This window comes from Elephas maximus, chromosome 18 (assembly GCF_024166365.1).
Source record: "Elephas maximus indicus isolate mEleMax1 chromosome 18, mEleMax1 primary haplotype, whole genome shotgun sequence".
Lineage (NCBI taxonomy): Eukaryota > Metazoa > Chordata > Mammalia > Proboscidea > Elephantidae > Elephas > Elephas maximus.
In genome coordinates this window covers 16700941-16721767 of record NC_064836.1, presented here as the reverse complement: position 1 = coordinate 16721767, position 20827 = coordinate 16700941, and the positions used below count along the sequence as shown (strand labels likewise).

The 20827-nt window shown below is 49.0% G+C and overlaps 1 protein-coding gene across 1 annotated transcript; it reads left to right on the top strand.

Moving 5' to 3' along the window:
- Positions 1 to 797: 797 nt before the first annotated feature.
- Positions 798 to 19775, top strand: PIGR (polymeric immunoglobulin receptor). The gene is made up of 11 exons (XM_049858551.1): positions 798 to 981; positions 7613 to 7709; positions 8467 to 8811; positions 10211 to 10852; positions 12442 to 12774; positions 13359 to 13682; positions 14491 to 14653; positions 15473 to 15594; positions 16472 to 16603; positions 16725 to 16783; positions 18527 to 19775. Exons 2-11 carry the CDS (start codon positions 7667 to 7669, stop codon positions 18620 to 18622), a joined length of 2259 nt encoding a protein of 752 aa, XP_049714508.1. The 5' UTR covers positions 798 to 981; positions 7613 to 7666; the 3' UTR covers positions 18623 to 19775.
- The last annotated feature ends 1052 nt before the right edge of the window (positions 19776 to 20827 follow it).

Below are 20827 nucleotides of genomic sequence, written 5' to 3'. Positions count from 1 at the left end.
GGGAATGTCTGGGAGTCCTGAGTGGGTCACATCCTGAGAAACTACTCCTTGCTGTGGAGCTTACCCGAGGCCCTAACAAAACTCCTAAGGCAGCCATCTGTAAGGGGCCCCAGGAATAGACAAAACCTTATTTTGCCTGCGGAGTGAAAAGGGAAGAGCCACGGTCACCCCCAAGTTCCCAGAAGCTCTGTCTGCCAGTTTCTGGAAGCTCCTGGGTATAGGGGCTCTGAAGAAGGTATGTAAAAGATGGGATTGGTCCAGGCTAAGTATGCTAGGGAGTCAGGGGTCCTGAGTGCCTGGGGATGTGAGGCCAAGCACTAAGAGAGCCGTTCCGGACCCCCATGTCCCTTCAATGAACACCAATGTCACACCACACGCTGGGCCAGGTGTTTGACATCTAATATCTGTGTCTACCCTCTATCTCTAGGTTTGGTACTGTAACCCCAAGGAGGGTCAGCTCCCTCCTTGCTGTGGAGCCAACCCCACACCCTAATGAAACTCCTAGTGCGGCCATCTTTAGGTGAGCCCAGGAGCAGCCAAAGCCTTAGTTCCTCTGGGGAGTGAAGAGGTAGGAGCCACGGTCACCCTCATGTTTCACCCATGAATAGAAGCACCATGGTGGCAGAGCAGGCTCTGCACGCGGACACTCTGTCCTGCAGCCTGCAACTGCATGGTAGAGGACTGCCTGGGAACAGAGTTGTCCCAAGGTCAGGAAGAAGTGAATGGAGCCAGTCAGGAAGCCAAAAGGAAAGGAAAGCATGGGATCCATTGGAGTCACGTGCCCCTGGCTGGCCACCCTGCCTCCTGGAGAGTGTACCTTTAAGAGCCCAATCCAGGTGTGGGTCAAGCCCTGCACAGTTTCAGTTTTGGCAGAAACATCCAGTGCTCTGCTGGCAGTGACCAGAGAGGCAGGGGTTACGGACTGGCCGGCGGGCTGTGCCCCTGAAACCGGATCATCAAGAAAGAAGGAAGTAGCTAAAAGTAAGTGTGGCCCCTCTGGGATCTCCAGACAGTGGACCATATGGGAAGAGCCCAGGATGGTAGCTCAGGCAATTCCCTGCTTTTCTGAGAGTGTGGTGATCAGGACAAGGAGGCAGCCTGTGTGGGTGTGAGGGGGAGTGGGGTGCATATCCAAGGGGGACCAGGAAGGCCCCACATGTGCGGGACCCCCCACCCTTTTTCTGCCAATCATCGGAGGACAAGAAGAAATGCCTGTGGTCAGCATACGTAGCTCTTCTCTTTAAGTTTGTCCCTGAATTCCCTACTAATCCCTTCACAGTGTGACCTTAGGTAAGTCACCTCATCTTTCTCACTCTCTCTGAGCCTCAGTTTCTTCATCTGTAGAATGGGGATATAACTAACACTACCACTCAGGTTTGATGTGAATGAAGTCCAAATGAGAAAATATATGTAGAATTGCTTTGCAACCTCTAAGGCAAAATAGGAATTGTTTGACATTCCTCAATGCCGTTCAATCAAGCAAGGATTGAGCGCCACACAGACCAGGATTCAGGTAATGCAGATAAAGTGCCTGACACATCACAGGTACTCTTCAGGTCTTGGGAGTTTTCCACCTCGAGCTTTTTGGTGAGTCTCTTTTTCTGGACTTCTAAGAGACTCTGAGATCCTTTCCAGTTTCAACCCAGCTATGCTCCAGCAGCTTCTAGCAACTCGTAAGTGTGTATCATCGTATCACGCTGCCCTTGCTAAACCCTTTGTCTTTGAGTCAATTCCGACTCATAGTGACCCTATAGGACAGAGTAGAACTGCCCTGTAGGTTTCCAAGGTTGTAATCTTCATGGAGGCAGACTGCCTCATCCCTCTCCCCCAGAGAGGCTGGTGGGTTCAAACAGCTGAACTTTCAGTTAGCAGCCAAGCACTTAACCACTGTGCCACCACGGCTCCTTGCCCTTGTTACAGCAGCCGGGGAGGGGGCGGGGGGTACTGAGGTGGCCACAGGTAACAGAGTAAGGTAGGGCAGAACCAACTTCCAAAGCACAGGGAGCATTCCTGAGCCCTGGTGCTCCTCCTGGCTCTGCAGCTAGGAGACCTTGGACATGGGATTCCCCTCCCTCCACGCCCTTCCCTTGCCCATCCTGACAGCATCCCTATGTCAGCTGGGAGCCACCAGCATCCAGCACAGTGGCTCTGCCTGCTCCACTCACCTCCAGTTCCTTTTGTGTAACTGCCAGCACCTGGGGCCACCCAAAGTGCTCATGCTGTTTTGACCATGGCCTTTGCCATCACTTTCTTCCATCGTGAGGGGAAATTACAAGTTTCTTAATACCTAGGGAGCCCCGAGGCCCTGGGTGATACAAGGTTAACATGCTCCTCTGCTAACTGAAAGGTTGGTAGTTGAGTCCACTCCGAGCTGCGTTGGAAGAAAGACCTCATAACCTTTTTTAGAAAAATCAGCCATTGAAAACTCTGTGGAACACAGTTCTACACATCATGAGTTATCACGTGCCTGAGACGACTCAATAGCAACTTGGTTTTTGTTTGGTTAATAGCTGAGAGGGGATATACCAATTTTCAGGGTTAGGCTAGAAGGAAGGCAGCTCTCAGGGGAGGACCGGGGGTGCTGGGAGCAGAGTCAGATCTGGGACTCTCCATTCTCCCTTCTCCCGGATGAGGTGATATAGCTGAAAGAGCACTGAGCGAAGAGTCAGAGCAACTAGCTCTGTGACCTACAGGTGTCCCTTGGCACCTCTAGACCCCGGGGTATATTTTATAAGTCATGTGATATCATCAGCTTCCATTTAGTAAACCCACTTACCAAGGGTTTTCAGAGCATGATCTCATTTCCACCTGAACAAACCTGGCAGGTAGGCAGGACAGGTATTGTCATTCCCATTTTATAGTTGAGAAAGCTAAGACTCCACGAGCTTATGTGAGTGGTATAGTGTCACCCAGCAAGTACGAAGGAGAATATTTTGGCATCACCTAAAAAACAAAATATCCAACTTAAAAAAAGAAAAAGTATCATTACCCAAGCCTTGTACTCAGCAGAGACCCTCTATTCTTGCCTTTTCTCTGGGTGGGCTGGGGCTGGAGTTCCAGAGTCACCGAGTCACTGGCATTGACACAGTGTGATGGAGTAGAAAGAAGCTTTGGAGGCAATATACTGGTTGTAGGAAACCAATGTGACAAACCCTGCACGTGGTAGGAGCTAAGTGTTGGCCGTTACCGTTGAGTCAGCTCTGATGCGTGGTGACCCCATGTACAACAGATCAAAATGCTGCCTGGTCCTGTGCTGTCCTCACAGTCATTGGTATGCTCAAGTCCATTGTTGTAGGCACTGTATATTTTAAGTGCCTTCCAGCTTAGGGGGAGTCATCTTCCAGCACTCCACTGGACAATGTTCTATTGTAATCCATAGGGTTTGCACTGGTTAATTTTTGGAAGTAGATTTCCAGGCCTTTCTTCCTAGTCTGTCTTAGTCTAGAAGCTCCACTGAAACTTGTCCACCATGGGTGGCCCTGCTGGTATTTGAGATACCTGTGGCATAGCTTCAGCATCACAGCAACACACAAGTCGCCACAGTACAACAAAATGACAGATGAGAGGTAGAGGTGCTAAATACATAGCAGATGATATTATTTTTAGGAAGAAATTTCTCTGTTGGTACCTACATTTAGGTCCAGGTGCATTTTCACAGGAGCTGCTTGGGAAAGGCAGAAAGGAGGGACTGCACTAACCATCTGCTCTAAGATTGGATATCCTGCTCCTTCCTCTCCTGTTTCCTCTCAAAGTCAAGACCCTCTGCAATATAGCACACTGGCTGAGAGCCCCTACTCCCCGTTCAGAGTGCCTGGATTTGAATCCTACCTCAGTCACCTACCAACAGTGTAACCTTTGGCAAGTTCTTACCTCTCCGGGTCTCGATTTTCTCATGTATGAAATGAAGTTGCCCTAGGGGGCTGTGGAGATTACTTGAGTTAAGACAGGTAAAACAAACCAAAACCCACTGCCATCGAGTCGATTCCGACTCATAGCGACCCTATAGGATAGCGTAAAACTGCCCGATAGAGTTTCCAAGGAGCGCCTGGCAGATTTGAACTGCCAACCTCTTGGTTAGCAGCCATACCGCTTAACCACTACACCACCAGGGTTTCCAAGACAGGTAAAGCACTTGGAAAGAGCCAATGTGTTGTTGTTAGTCACTGTCAGCTCCAACTCAGGGCGACTCCACGTGTGCAGAGTAGAGCTACTCCGTAGAGTTTTCGAGGCTGTGACCTTTTGGAAGCAGATCTCCAGGCCTGTTTCCCAAGGTGCTTCTGGGTGGGTTCAACCTACCAATCTTTCAGCTAGTAGCCAAGCGCTTCACAGTTTGTGCTACCCAGGACTCCTCACTATGTGTTGGTGATAACTATTATTCCCGCTTCCAACCTAATCCACATGGCTTTCCTCCTCTCTCAGGCCATGCTGGTCCAGCCTGAGCAGCACATCTTCAGTCTTCAAAGGATGCCCAACAAACAGGGTTCTGTCTTCCAGTGGCTCTAAGACAGGGAGGGGAGGACTGTGCTGATTTAGGAAACGGGAGGAACTAAAACTGTTTCAGCCCCGCATCGCAATAAGGACTTTGCATATGTTGTTTCATATAACCCTTACAGGGACTCTACAATAAGCGCAATTATCTCTAGTTTCCCGATGAGGAACTTGAGGCTCAGAGAGCTTCAGTCAGGGCTTTGAACCTCTGCTGAGAATTTGCGTTTCACCCCAGATCTACTGAATCGCAATCTGCATTTGTCATCCACACGTATGATAAATTTTGCAGAAGGACGGCTCTATTCGTGGTGCTTAGAATTAATCCCTAACCAGCAGCATCAGCATCACTTGAGAACTTGTTAGAAATGCAAAGCCCTTGTTTCAATAAACCAGTTGCAGTGGAGTTGACTCCGACTTGTAGTGACCCTACAGGACAGAGTAGAACTGCCCCATAGGGCTTCTAAGGAGGGGCTGGTGGATTCGAACGCTGACCTTTTGGTTAGCAGCCTGAGCTCTTAACAGGTTTGAGTTCACCCAGAAGTGCCTTGAAAGAAAGGCCTGGAGATATACTTCCAAAAAATTAGCCATTAAAAACCCTATGGAACACAGTTTACTCTGCCACACGTGGGGTCACCATGACACGGAGTCATCTCAATGGCAACTGGCCTTTTGGTACACATACATTATCCTGTTATCTACCTGCCATTTTCCCCTACCCACACTAGTCCTTCAAGCTAGAAGACTCGGGGAATATCATAGATGAGGGAGTTGAGGTAGCATATTTTGCCCAACTGTTAGTGCAGGATGCTGGACTCATCGGCTCCCTTCTTCATGCCAGGGCCCCGTTGGTGCCCAGGACCAGGAAGGCATCTGGCAGAGCGAGATAAATCAGTCATGGCTTTGCCCATGCTCAGTGGAGGGATGAGCAAGTAGCCATTTCCAATCCCATCCGTCTTTGCTGAGCATCTGGTACTTGCCAGCCTTTTGACAGGTGCTCCCACCTGGGAGGTACTGCCAGGGTGGCCTGCGATGCCCCGAGGTGGTCCCCCAACAGCATTCCCTGAGCACATCCAGGTTGGAATTAACTCTGGCGTTTGGCTAAGGCCGCACTCCAGGACTTAATCATTGTCCTGGTGTGAAAGGTCGGGGACAATCAACCGGACTCAAGAGAACCCCAAGTAGCCACCTGACACGCATATCTGTCCCATCTCCCAACCTACCCTCTCCCCCCCGCACCCGCCCCAGTCTTCCAAAGAACATAAAAAATAGAATGTCTTTATCTCCACAAGGAAATAAAAGGTTTCCTCACTGGGAAATTCCCCTGTGGGAAAGAAAGATAAACAACTCTGTTGCCTTTGGCTCAAGCAAGTCCAGGGTGTCTCTTGGGAGGAGGGAGCAGAGGCCAAGGCAGTAGGGGAGGCCTGGGAGATAATGCCCCACGCTGTGGGCCTTGTGCCTGACCTCCTTGGAGCTTCCTTATCTTTATGAGTACTCATTACATACTACCCAGCACTTGTTATCTTGGTTTTCTCCTTTTAACACTCTCTTTTTCAAGTCCATTCCAAAGTTTAAAGCCTATCAAAGTCCGTGGGAAAGTGCAGACTCCTCTGTCCTCCTCTAGACTGCAGTTCCGGTCCTGGCAGAGCTGTGGTCAGGGTGGGTACTGAGACCCTCCTCCCTTCCCAGCCCAGGGCTGTGACCATGGTGGTGACAAGGGTCACACGTGTTGCACCCTCTTCTTGCCTTCATCTTTCATTCTCCATTGTTGTCTGCTCTGACCTCACCAGGCAGGATATCAAAGGCTTTGCTACCTATATTTTTAACCCAGACCCCAGAACTGAGTCTCTGGGAAACACTGGCCATGACACTCAACATCTCAAGATCTTAACTTTTGTTGTCCTGTTGTTGTTGGCTGCTGTCTAGTTGCCCCCCGACTCATGGCAACCCCATGCAGAACAGAACAGAATGTTGCTCAGCCCTGAGCCATACCCATCAGTCGCACATTGGACCATTGTGATCCATAGGGTTTTCACTGGCTGATTTTTCAAAGTAGATCATCAGGCCTTTCTTCCTAGTCTGTCTTAGTCTGGAAGCTCCACTGAAACCTGTTCAGCATCGTAGCAACACGCAAGCCTCCACTGGCAAATGGTGATGGCTGTTTATGAGGTGCATTGGCCTGGGATCAAGCTTGGGTCTCCAGCAGGGAAGGCAGAAATTTTGTTATAGTGATGGTCCAGTGATAGAATTCTTATCCATAAAAAGGTTCTAATTCATTCTATCCTGTCTTATTTAAAGAGAAGTTATAAGGCTCAAGTGCAATAGTGTAAATCACAATGCTTAGATAACAAAGGAGGCTCTGCACACAACAGGGACAAGAGTAAGGTGTAAGCACATCGCTGCATTTGAGATGCGACACAGTACAGTGTGAGAGGTTGAGAGTGCGGGCTGTGGAGTCAGATCTGGGTTTGATCCTTTCCCCCATCCCTATCTACACACCTAATTCTGTGTGACCTTGAAGAAAGTACTTAGCCTTTCAATTTTCATTTCTTCACCTGTAAAATGTGGATAAGAATACCCACCTCATGGGGATGATACAAAGTTTAAAGGAGATAATACATGTAACTTACCTGGGATGAGGTAGGAGAACAATTGATGGTGGGCATACTCATTACATTTACAACCTTAATAATAGTGAGCTTGCTCCCCCAAACACACCTTAAAATATGCCAGCCCCTTCTACCTCACAGGGGTATTTGGAGGGCAACTGAATCAGAAGGATGGGGCCACATGCTGACAGAAGCTATCAGTCTGTGAGTCGTTCTGAGCTCTCACGGTATGCCTGGGACCATGCCTCGAGGATGGGGACACGGAAGCAATAACACATATACCATTATCCCAAAGGGGCTTGCGGCTTAGTTGAGAAGACTTATAACTGTTGAGGAAGAATATGCACTGTGAGATGGGGATTTGAGACATAAGGGGAAAAAGTGCAGCCGTTCATTCATTCAGCAGGATGTATGTCAGTTGCTGGAGACACAAAACTGAATAAGCGCTCCAGAAGCTCTAAGGTCAACTAGCCTTGGAAGACAGAGAAGTTTCATCTCCTGTGGTTATTGTCTTCCAGCACCTCACACAGGAAGTGGCCTGGGCAGCACAGCCCCTCAGGGAGCCACCAGCCATGACATCCTTGTTCCTCACCTGCCTGCTGACTATCATCCCAGGTGCGTCTGCCAGTCCTAACTAACTCCCCATGGCTCCACCCCCTCCAGCCACCCCTGGGGACTCAGTTCCTTGAGTACATTGAAATAAGACCCATCCCCAGGAGTGTCCCTCTCAAGACATGCATGCCCTTGAGGAGGAGTCACACAGAGACACTGCAGAAAGGCTGAGTCTAAAAAGGGATTGGTGAGGGTTGGGGATCAGGGGCAAGTCCTACTTTCAAGGCCAGAGGTCTGGCGAAAGGTCTTTAGTGGGAATAAAAAAGACCTTGAAACACCTTGACCTCTGGACCAAGCGTCTCTATGACTTCCTATGAGATTTGAGAGAAATCACTTATCTTTCCTGAACATTTTTATCTGAAAAAAAAGGAAATAATCTACAAAGTATTTTTAGAAATAATGGCAAATGCAAAGGTGTCGCACCCTCCAAAAGTGGTGTTATTATTATTTTTTAATAGGGAACATCATTAAACACGTTCACTATTCCATTGTCCTTAAAATGAGTAATAGTCCTCGTTAAACACGTTCACTATTCCATTGTCCTTAAAATGAGTATCATTAACTAATTAAAAATGTAAGTTAATAACTATCAATCAACCATTTTACCCAATTCCAGCAAGGGACTAGTTTTCTGTGGTAAATATTTCACAGAAAGCACATGAGGTGGGTGGGAAAATTTTGTCTTTTCAAGGTGAGCTGTCTCTTCAGCAGACTTTACCTCTCCAGAGCCTCAGAAAGCCTCTGTCTTCTCTTTCCAAAGCGGTTTTCATGAAGAGTCCCATATTCGGTCCCCAAGAGGTGAGTACTGTGGAAGGCAACTCCGTGTCCATCAAGTGCTACTACCCAGCCACCTCTGTCAACAGACATGCCCGGAAGTACTGGTGCCGTCAGAACAACAGGGGCAGCTGCAATACCCTCATCTCCTCAGGGGGCTTTGTCTCCAAGGACTATACTGACAGAGCCAACCTCACCAACTTCCCAGAAGACAACTTGTTTGTGGTGGACATTAAGCATCTCATTCAGAATGACACTGGGAAATACAAGTGTGGTCTGGGCATAAATAACCGAGGCTTGTCCTTTGATGTGAGCCTGGAGGTCAACAAGGGTAAGGACTCAGGCTCCTTGGGCTTCTGTGGGAAAGTGAGAAGGAATTCCCCCAGGTGCAATGAGAGGGCTGGAGGAAGAACTTCCTGAGGGGGTGAGGAAGGCTCTGGGCCCTCCACCCTCTGGAGGCAAGGACTTTTCAAAATAGGTGATGGGAAGGAGACACATGAGGCCAATATGGGGGCAGGAGGTAGACTTTTGTAGGTCTTTGGGGCCTAGACCATTATATGACTTTACCAAGGCCCTAGCTTAAAAGGGCACCAGGAGGACAACTTCTCTCAAGTTTTCTGCAGGTGGGACAGAAGGTCTGTGAGCTGAGGGAGATAGAAATGTTAGAAGAAGCCATAAATTCCTGCCATTTACACTTTGGGTCAGCAGAAGGCTTTAAATAAAATGTGTATTTGTTACCTGGGATCCACTAGCCTATCAACACCATTAGTATAAATGAGATGACCAGTTCTTTCCCACAGAACAAGGCCCTGCAGGGAGACATTACTGAACAAGCCTGTCCTAACTGAGAGAAAGAAAAAATAAGGGAGCTCTGCCTGACAAAGATTCAACAGTGAGGGCATTTTAGATAGCCAAGGGTAACTGAGAAGAAAAAGTGAGTATTGAGGGAGGAAATTCCAAAGAGAGAAGAAGGGCTCCCAAAGCTGTGTATTTCTCCTTTGGGATGTGCATAGTATTGTCTGTTCATGGGCTAAAGAAAGGATTTATTCAAGTGGTGATAGGGATTGCTAGAATTGCAAGATTTTAAGAGCAGACGGGAGCTTAGCGTTTGCCCTATATATGACATTCTAGAAGAACATTATAGACTGAATGCAGCCTCTGATTAAACATTTTAGATAGAGGAAGCTCAGGACTTCACAAAGCAACTCATCCCATGTTTGGACTGTTTGAATTTTTAGAAGCTTCTATGACAATGAGCTACAATTTGCCACCCTGCTACTTACATTCACTCTGTGCATTTCAACATGCATGGTTTTGGGCATCCACTATGCATAGGCATTGTGCAAGCGAGTCAAAGAGGAACAAATTGTGTCTCTGCCCTCAAGGAGCTTCCAGACTGTGGGGAAAGCGGACCCGTAAAACCTATTGCCGCCGATTCAATTCCAACTCATAGTGACCCTATAGGAGAGGAATGTAATTAACTATACACAAGATTGGACGTAATTAGTGATTCTGACGCAAACATCAAGAGAGCAAAGAGGAGGGAAAGAGAAAGGCTTCATGGAGGAGGCAGAATTAAAGCTGGCCTTGGAAGACATAGGTTGACAGTGTCCCTTTGGGAAGGAGGGCATTCTGGGTGACAGGCACACCAAGGCCTTATCAGGAACAATGAGTAGTCCTTTGCTGCAAGGAGGAGGAATCACAACTTGTACCCCCACCCCCTCCTGCAGGTCCTGGGCTCTCCAACAACACTCAGGTCTACAGAGAAGATTGGGGCAGTAACGTGACCATCATTTGCCCTTTCAAGGCTGAGAACACCCAGAAGAAGAAGTCCTTGTGCAAGAAGACTGGCCAGGACTGTGTCCTAGTCATTGACTCCACTGGGTATGTGAGCCCCAGTTACAAAGACAGGGCTCACTTTAAATTGCAGGGTACGAGCCAACTAAAGTTCAGCATCACCATCAACAGACTCCGGCCTGAGGATGCTGGGGCTTATGCATGCAAGGCCGGGGAAGAAAAGGAAAGGGATGTGGATCTCCAAGTGGTGAAGCCAGAGCCTGGGCTGATTTATGGAGACCTGAGAGGCTCAGTGAGCTTTGAGTGTGCCCTGGGCCCTGAGAAGGCAAATGTGCCCAAACTTCTGTGCCGGGTGAGCACGGGGGAAGCCTGTGATTTGGTCATCAACACCCAGGGGGAGAGGGCTCCAGGCTTTGAGGGCAGAATTCTGCTCACCTCCACAGACAAGGATGGCTCATTCAGCGTGCTGATCACGGGCCTAAGGAAGGAGGATGCAGGGCTCTACCTGTGTAGAGCTGATGGTCAGCTGGTGGAAGGCAGGCCAACCCAGGCTTGGCAGCTCTTCGTTAATGAGGGTAAGACCCTGAGCTTGGGGAGGGAAGGGGCGGGGGACAATCTAATGAGAGCCTAACTCAGCTTTCTTTTCCTGGGCATGAACTATGAGTGAGTCTATTCATCAATATCCATCAGTCAGTCCACAAAATCCACTCACTGACAGGCCCTGAACCGACTGTGATATGGGCAGCAGTACAGGAGAGTTAGAAAACATGCCTCTGCCTTTTGTTAAACAACCAGTCACCGTGGAGTCAATTCTGACTCATCGCTACCCCACATGTGTCGGAGTAGAACCACGCTCCACAGGGTTTTCAATGCCTGTGACCTTTTAGAAGTAGACACCAGGCCTTTCTTCTGAGGAGCCTCTTCTCTGTTATCAAAGGCCTTTTGACCTCTGTCCCTGATTAATAGGAATGAGGACAGTGAAGTTCCTAATTGAGGTGAGACTTGCAGATTGTCTGGGTTTCAGAGAGCCATGGTTGCAGCCCCCATAAGGACCTCACGTGGAACCCCAGTGCCATGGCAGGGCCCGTAAGGGTCATTTGTCACCTGCTAAGGACCCCTGAGCAGGACAGCACCTCATCCCTCACATTCAGACAGGAGAAGGGTTGGCTTCTTTTGGCCTTAAAGCTTTCCAGTAATGCAATGCCCCGACCCCTGTATTTTCTGCTCCAACATCTGGCCTATTCAGCTCTGCTCTGAAGAACCATCAACATGGTAAGTAATGAAATCCCTGCTCCTTGTCACCCTGGAACAGTCTACACAGAGTTGCCCTCATGAAAAACAGCAATCAAGTATTTGCAACTCAAAATATCTGCCCTGGTGACTTTTTTTTAAGGGACTCGTATTCCCCACGCATCATTTCTCCATACATCTCTCGGTCCTTGCCATGTCTGTCCACATCTGCAGTCCCCCAGGGCTCTCACTGGAATTCAGTGTTGGCTACTTTGAGAATGGTTGTCTCTCTTTTTGAGGTGCTCCTCAAGGTCTTCAACAATTAAACTTATCTGTGCTACCTAGTTTGCGTTTTAAATACCATTCTAAATACCAAAAACAAACAAACAAACTTACTGCCGTCAAGTTGATCCCAATGCATAGCCACCCTATAGAGCAGAGTAGAACTGCCCCATAGAGTTTCCGTGGAGCAGCTGGTGAATTCGAACTGCTGACCTTAACCACCATCCCAGCAAGGTTTCTGCCATTCTAAATATATTTTCTTAATTTGGAGAAAACCCAAATCCATTCTTTTGTGTGTGTGTGATGAGTTAATAAGTGGAAAAAAAAAACTTAGATGAAGGGAGATTTTGTAAGAAGTCAAATGGAAAGGGCTGACATGCTCTCCTTATACTCCTTCCGTTCTCTATTCAGAATAATTTGAGGGAAGAGAACAAGGATGCCCAGACTGGTGGTTAAGGTCACTGGATTCTGGTCCTGATAGCTTTCGCTATAGGCTCTGGGTCATTAGGAAAGTCTTTTTCATTTTCTGAGGTGGGGGAGGTGATTAGTATAAACTTCACTCCCTGCCCTGGCTGGGGAAGAAGCTTGCTCAGACCACGCAAGGTCATTGCTGTGTTGCCGCCCTTCATCACACCTCTCTCTGTGCTTCCAGAGACCAGCATTCCCCATAGTCCCTCTGTGGTGAAAGGTGTGCCTGGGGGCTCTGTGGCCGTGCTCTGCCCCTACAACCCTAGGGAAAGCAACCACCTGAAGTACTGGTGTCGCTGGGAAAAGACTCAAAAAGGCAGATGCCCGCTGCTGGTGGAGAGTGAGGGGCTGGTTAACCCACAGTATGAGGGCAGGCTGGCACTGTATGAAGAGCCAGGCAATGGCACCTACACCATCATACTCAACCAGCTCACCGCTCAGGATGCCGGCTTCTACTGGTGCCTGACCAATGGTGATAGTCGCTGGAGGTCCACTGTGGAGCTCAAGGTTGTTGAAGGTAAGAGTCGAACTGGGGTGAGAGGGGAGGCAATCCCCAGGGTCTCTCCAGTCAGCAACAGCATCACCCCTCCCCCGCTCTCCCCTCCCCACTCTCCCCCTCCAGTCCCACTTAACACCATGCTGGATGGGACAGTCCTCAGGAGAGAACCTACCTGCCCAGAGGTCCCATTTCAACTCTGTAACAAGCACCCTTCCATGCACACTTCTTCACCCTTGAAACTACCACATGTAGCATCTCCTCTTTTACAGTATATACAGCAGCCCCTGAAGTAGAATGTTGAGAATAGCTCATTGTATTGAGACTCGAAAAGAAGAGGCAAGAAGAGGAAGGAAAGCAGGCCTAAGTTAATGTACAAGGTTCTGTGTCCATGATAGAACCTGGATTGATCCATGATGGTCATCAATAATAATTGTTAGACAGACACCCAGTTGCTTCTCTGATGTATTCACTATAATGTATTTATTTACAATGCTGTCCAAAGAGAAAACAGGCTATGGACACAGGTCCCCACCACAGTCACGTCCCTGTTGCATCACGAGTGCCAACTCCTGTGCCTGTTTCTTCCTCCCTCCCCACTCCAGGAGAACCAAACCTACAGGTACCAAGGAATGTCACTGCTTGGCTGGGAGAGACGCTTAACGTTCCCTGCCACTTCCCATGCAAGTTCTATTCACACGAAAAATACTGGTGCAAGTGGAGCAACAGAAGCTGCCTGACCCTGCCTAGCCAAGACGAAGGCCCAAGCCAGGCCTTTGTGAATTGCAACCAGAACAGTCAGGTCATCTCCCTGACTCTGAACTCAGTCAAGAAGGCTGACGAGGGCTGGTACTGGTGCGGGGTGAAGCAAGGCCACCTTTACGGGGAGACCGCGGCTGTCTACGTGACGGTAGAGGAGGGAACGAAGGGTGAGTCTCCGAGGGCAAGGTCTGTACCCCACAGGACCCCAGAGGCTTCTCAATCAGGGGTGGCCCCAGGGTTTAGCCAGGAGAGGTTAGGGGAGGCAGAGATTTAGCCCCCACATAGCCTCATTTAACTCTCCAAAATGGCATCCCAAATAAACATACAAACTATGTAAAAATAGTGGGCTTGCTATTTAACCTCAGCTTCAAGGCAAGTGCCATAGTTCTCCTTTCAATGCACTGGTTAAGAGCTATGGCTGCTCACCAGAAGGTTGGCAGTCCAAATCCAGCAGCCGCTCCTTGGAAACTCTATGGGGCAGTTTTAGTCTGTCCAATAGGGTCACCATGAGTCTGAATTGGATCAAAGGCAACAGGAAAAAAAATGGAAGTCCTATTGTGTCTGTGTCCAGCTGGTCTGGCTCACCATGGGGGCAGGGGGAAGGTGGTAGAGGAGTCATTGACAAACTACCACCAGGAGGCAGCACCATCACACCAGGCCCTGCAGTCGGGAAGCCTTGGGCAGGGTTTCAAAGCTGTGAAAAATCATCCTGTCTTTAAGTGATGGGTCAGCCCTTATGTATAGCTGGATCTCTGGTGGAGCCTTGTAGATGGAAATGAATGTGGTATTAATAGGGCAGAGATCATCTGTGACAAAGTAGACACGGCCACCACTAACACCATCCTGGGTCCTACCCCAACAGCCTAGAGCACAATACCGACCCTGAGGTTCCCAGTGAAATCTCACTCCTCACATTCCCTAACTAATCTCAAGGAGAAAAGCCATACCCACCCCCCCAACTCTGCTCTGCTCCAGAGTCCCACGATGCCAGCCAAGCAAGTGCTGTTCCCAACGGGGAAGTGGTGGAGCCAAATGTACGGGAGTCTGGGAACAAAGCCGTCCAGGTTCCCAGGCTTGTTGTGGAGGAGGATTCTGAAGACCCAGCTGGTGCAAGCAGAGTGAACACAAATCCCAGCAGGTGAGGAAGCGTGCAAGGCTCTCCAGGTGGGTACACTCCCAAAGTTGAGTCTGGGCCACCAGGCCCCAGGAGGAGAGTCTGCCCACCTCTTAAATAGTGGGGGCCACCTTTACTGCTTCTGCTTGTCCTTGGGAGGGGCGGACATTGCTCTCTGGCCTTCTCCCTATGGCTGGAGCAGTGTCTTAGTTAGCTAGTGCTGCTATAACAGAAATACCCCAAGTGGCTGGCTTAACAAACAGAAATTTATTTTCCCACAGTTTAGGAGGCTAGAAATCTGAATTCACAGCGCCGGCTCTAGCGTAAGGCTCTCTCTGTCCACGCCAGCAAAAATCTTTTTCTCAGCTTCTCTAGCTTTCTTCTCAGCATTCTTTGGACATCTCCATGTGGGATCTATCTTTTCCCCATTTGTCTTCCCTTGCTTCTGTGCCTAAACTGCTGTTTTTATATCTCAAAGGCGGTTAGGTTTAAGATATCCCCTACACTGATATGGCCTCATTAACATAACAAGGAACCCCTATTCCCAGACAGGATTACATCCATAGGTTAGGATTTCAACACATGTTTTGGGGGTATACAACTCAGTCCACAGCAGGCTGTGTTTACAATCCAGTTCAATTCCTTAGGATTAGGATGCCAAGAAGGCCCAATCCTTGCCTTTACCATGTCTGAGAAGGCTTCTTGAAAGAACAGAGCTAGGGAGCTGTGTGAGGAGGAGGGGGTGGATCAGCCTGGGAGAAAAGCAACCAGAGTCAGCTGGCCAGAGCACCCTGGAACCCCAGGCTTCCCTTTCAGCGGTTAACTAGCTTGATCTTCTTCCAGCGCTGAAGGACAAGGCGGAGGTTCCCCAGTGCTGGTCTCCACCCTGGTGCCCCTGGCCCTGGTGCTGGGGCTGGGGGCCGTGGTTGTGGGGGTCCTCAGAGCCCGGCACAGGAAAAATGTCGGTGAGTTCCTGGGATGCTCCTGCCCACCTGCAACCCTGAGCCCTCTGTCCTGGCTCCACTGCCCACAGAGAAGGCTGCCACTGTCTCTTCTCTTTCAGAGGCTGGAAGAAAGGATTCTGGGAATGGAGTGTGGGGGAAGACAAACCCATCCATGCCCCAAACTTAAACTAAGTGCTGCTCTCCAAATACTAGGGGTTCCTGAGTGGCACAAACAATTAAGTGCTCAACTACTAACAGCCCAGAGATGCCTCAGAAAGACCTGGTGATCTGCTTCTGAAAAGTCAGAGCCATGAAAAACCGTGTGGAGCACAGTTCTACTCTGCAGCACATGGGGTCGCCATGAGTCAGAATCAATTCCATGGCAGCCGGTTACTAGTCTACAGACTGTCTCTTGAAGAGCATCTCTGATTGCTCAGGCTTTAAGTTCAAAGGCAGGGAGATGGGGATGTCAGGAACCCTGGGTTTCCATCCTTGTGTGATAACTAAATGGCTGAGAGATTTGAGGCAAGTGCTCATTTCATGCCTCCGTTTCCTCATTGCTCAAAGCAGGGATAATAACAACCACCTCAGCAGGCTGATGTGAGGATGAAATGAGGCACTGTGCATTGAAAGGTCACAGAGCGACAAACGAAAGTCAGGAATTACCGAGTCTTGATTAGTCATGAAAAGGGGCTGGGGCGGAGACTCGGATAATCCCAAAATCATTTCCATTCAGCTTTGGATAATAGTCCGGGGTGAAGAACCAGAGATGCCCACTCCCACCTCAGCTGTTCTGTGGGGTTGCAGCAGATCCTCCACAGAGGCACGGCACATCCCTAAGCTTATTGTTCTCATACCCTACCCCATCCCTGTACCAACTCTTCTTTCTCTCGGACAGACCGAGTTTCAATTAGAAGCTACAGGACAGACATTACCATGTCAGACTTTGATAACTCCAGGGATTTTGGCGCCAATGACAACATGGGTGCCTCTCCGATCTCTCGAGAGACATCCTTCAGGGGAAAAGATGGTATGTACCCTCACTCGAGGGAATGTTCGATCCCCAAATGAGCCAGAACTGGGCCTGACTTCACATCTGGGGTGGGAATATGAGCTAGTGTGGCCTAATCCATCTCCTCCTCTTCACTTAGACTTCATGGCCACCACGGAAAGCACCATGGAGAGCGAAGAACCCAAGAAGGCAAAAAGGGTAAGGATGAGAAGGGAGGAGAAGGCCTCACCTGTGTGGGAGGGGCTGCCGTCAGACATCAGTAAAAACTACCTCAAAGTGGGGCCTGATCCTAGAATAGGGTTCTGAGACCATTTTTTTGAGGGAAAGACATATCTTACTGAGAAGAGATGGGTTTCTTTGTGGTGATGTGAATGAGGATGAAGAAGGTCAGCTACATTTATAGGTTTTAAAACCCTGGTGGTGCAACAGTTAAGCGCTCCACTGTTAATTGAAAGGTGGGCAGTTTGCACTTACCCAGTGGCTCCATGGGAGAAAGACCTGGCAATCTGCTCTTGTAAAGATTACAGCCTAGAACATCTTATGGGGCAGTTCTGCTCTGTCGTATGGGTTCACTATGAGTTGAAATCGACTCCACAACAACAAAGTTGCAGGAGGGAGGGAGACTGGGAAATGAGGAAGGCAAGTGCCTAGAAGATTTGGCCACAGGGTGAAAAGATCAAATATCAAAGGCTGGTGTTTAAGCAGATGCTCTTCCTGGGATGTGGGGCTCATGGACATCAGGTCACCTGCCCTCCCTTAAGGGTTTGCTTGGGACCAACCTTCTGCTGCGCTTGGAAGACATTTGCTCTTGGTGAGCAATTTGATAGCCACTAGAAGCCATCGGCTACCCCAACCAAGTGCCCTAGTACTTGAAATCCCACCAAGGTCACATTTGCCTTTGAGTTACACCTCACTCACCCCTCATGCTCCCTAAGGTTCAGGGGCCCGTAGAAGGATAGCACCTCACACTTATTAATCCACTTTGGGGACTAAGGTGAGCCTGACCCAAGCCGTGGTATTTTCAATCGCCTTATATGCATGCAAAAGCTGACAATAAATAAGGAAGATTGAAGAACTGATGCCTTTGAATTATGGTGTTGGTGAATAATACTGCCAGAAGAATGAACGAATCTATCTTGAAAGCAGTACAGCCAGAATGCGTCTTCGAAGCGAGGATGGTAAGACTTTGTCTCAGGTACTTTGGACATGTTATCAGAAGGGACCAGTCCCTGGAGAAGGACACCATGCTTGGTGAAGTAGAAGGTCAGCAAAAAAGAAGGAAGACCCTCAATGAGATGAATTTACACAGTGGCTGCAACAAAGGGCTCAAACATAACAAGGATTGTGAGGATGGTGCAAGACCGGGCAGTGTTTCATTCTATTGTACATAAAGGGTTGTTATGAGTAGACAGCACCTAACAACAATAACTTCTAATCCTGAGGCGTTAATGCTTTTTATCATACCTGCTTTACCTTGCCATAGCAGAGACCCCAGCATTTGCAACAAATAGGAGAGCCAGTTAGTCCTGCAGACAGCCTTCTCCTCTAGCCTTATGGAGCTGAAAGGTTACCTCTCTGGGCTGGAGTAGTAAGAAAAATCGAATCCTCTTGGGTGGCACCAGCCTGGACACCTTGACCTGTGGACTGTGTGCAAAGCCTTCCGGGACAGGCCCAGCAACAGAGGTGGTTCCACTCCATGTGTCGGAAAGAGGTAGTGAGACAAAGGGAGGTATTTTTAGAGGCTGCAACTTTCCATTTCTCAAAATAAGTCCCTTTGGTGAGCATGGGGCCCGACCAAGAGCAGTGGGTTCACACAGGCTTTTGTTGCTTGGGCCTGAGATTATGAATTTAGGATATTTAGTGCGCCTCCTCCCTCCTGAACCCTCAGAACTGAGCCAGTGCCCCAAACACTGATTGACTCTTGTCCCATTACTCCCTCAGTCATCCAAGGAGGAAGCTGACATGGCCTACACTGCCTTCCTGCTCCAGTCCAATAACATGGCTGCAAGTATTCAAGATGGCCCCCGTGAAGCCTAAACAGCGTGCCGGCACCTCCTCCCTTTGCACACCACAATCACCTCAGAATCACATTGATCTCAGGGCCTTGGTTCCAGGGTCCCCGCCACCTGCACTCATGCCTCACCTAGGCTTTTCCTGTCTGTCCTCAGAGGGTGTGCTGGTCCCTCCTCAGCAGCCTAATTGTTCCTGCGGGGGGGAGTAGTGTGGAGGTTTCACACACCTGCAGCTTATTTCTGAGGGAAGAACCTAAGGTATGGAAGGAGAATTAAGATCTCAGAGGGGCCTCTCAGAAAGAAGAGAATAGCGTGGGTAAGGCGCGAATAGCAGAAAAGAAAGCCATTCAGGACCTCTCTGCACCCTTATTATGGGATGCCAACTGGATTTCCCCTCCATCCCTTCACTCTTACCCTTCCTTTTTTCCTCTCTTCATCCTTTCATTCTCGGCGCTCTGCTAGATAACAGGACAGACATGCCACCAACCCCACTAGCAGCCCCTCTGTAAACATCACTGAGTCCTTAGAAGCCACAGCTCCTCTCAGTGTATGCTGACCCATTAAGACCTCAAACTCTCAGCAGGTAGGCCTATCTCTGCTGACCTTGTTGAGAGAAATCATAACTACCTGGAGTCCTAAGGCGTCAGGTTCCTGTAGCATGGGTGTGCATACAAACAGTCATTAACACGCATCCTTATAGTTTAACACGGAAGAGATGCCAAGTGAGAAAAACCAGTGTCGAAACTAGATTTGGGGTCTCCTGTCCTTTTGACCAAGGCTTTCTTGGAAGAACCCCTGCTTCCCTGGTGGAGGAGGAGCCTTCATTTTAGAACAAGGAGGAGAAAGAGAAAAATGTAAAAGGAATCTGATTTCTCGCAGGGCCCACCTCAGGGAAGGTGACACTTTCCCTTTCTGTCACTCACTCGGTCCCAGGAAGATGAAAGGACAAACCCTTATAACCCCTCATCTTTGAAAAGTTCTGAGCGGAAGGGAAGATAAGAGGGTGTCTGATGGAGCCAGGGAGGGGCTGGTGTCCACAGAGCTAACGTTCAAGGTCTTTTTTCTTCTGGGCGCTGTACTTCAATCAGCATCCATAAGCTGGCACTTGCTAACAAATAAAGACGCCACTTAATTAATAATTAAACTCATGATTGCAATCACGAAGTCTCAGACTGTATTCTACCCCACCCCCACCCTGCCTGCTGTTTCTCAGGCAGCTGTTCCAGAGCATTTTGCTTTGGTCCCACTTTTAGGCACCCTAGGACATGTGTCTAAACCAAAGCCTCCCCCACACCCAATGCCGGGCTGAAGAGGGCTGTGACAGCACCTAAAGGTGGGACCAAGGTTATCTTCAGTAAAAGAATACTTTTGTGTCTGCTCCTGTGACCAAGATTCCAAAGCTCTGTGTTACAAAATGTACCTAAGACTGTTTTATAAAGGAATGAACTGAAAGCAGGTATAACCAATGCTCATCTCAGGCATAAAAAACTTTGATCAAACATCCATGGGCTATTCAACCATGAATCTCATACCTTTCTGGGATAACCTCCAAGAGGAAGAGGCTGTTAATTAAAAGTGAAATAATCCGATGAGTCAACTCTGTCAATAGGATTATCAACAAGAAATGAGATACATGCTAGGGGTTAGCTAGCAAAAATGATAACTTAGATTGTAGGGGGGAAAAAAATCAAGCCCATTGCTGTCAAGTCGATTCCAACTCAGAGCAACCCTACAGGATGGAGTGAAACTGCCCCACAGGGTTTCCAAGGAGCAGCTGGTGGATTAGAACTGCCGACCTCTTTGGTTAGCAGCCGAACTCTCACCCACTGCACCACCAAGGTTCCAAGGTTTTAGAATAGTTGATCCAAAGCCCCTGTTGGGGGACAGTGCTTAGATAAAGAGCCCCTTGTCTCATAAGGCCATCCCTAGGTCTGGCACTCCGCCATGGCATATCCCCTAAGGAATGTCCAAACTGTCCGCTGCCAGCTCCTCTCCCCCCTCCCCCCGCCATTGCCTTGGGGCCTGTGTGTGTCAAGAGTGCTTCACAGTCTTCTATTCCTCGTGCGGTGGGCAGAACCTTTGCTTCTCCCCAGGCCTTGCTCCAGAGGCTGCACCTTTCCACACCTGCCCTTGTGAAAGTCTCAGACTTCATTTCTTGTGTTTCCACTCCAGTCCTACTGACTGCAGTGCCCAGTCCAGAGTCCAGGGTGCTGATCTGATCAGATCCTTG

What these genes read in the sequence shown, in the direction of transcription:
- PIGR (XM_049858551.1), top strand. Translation starts at nt 7,667, where the DNA reads ATGACATCCTTGTTCCTCACCTGCCTGCTGACTATCATCCCAG. An exon ending in GAGCCTGGAGGTCAACAAGG is followed by an intron (nt 8,812 to 10,210) that starts GTAAGGACTCAG and finishes CCCCTCCTGCAG; the next exon opens with GTCCTGGGCTCTCCAACAAC. An exon ending in GGTAGAGGAGGGAACGAAGG is followed by an intron (nt 13,683 to 14,490) that starts GTGAGTCTCCGA and finishes GCTCTGCTCCAG; the next exon opens with AGTCCCACGATGCCAGCCAA.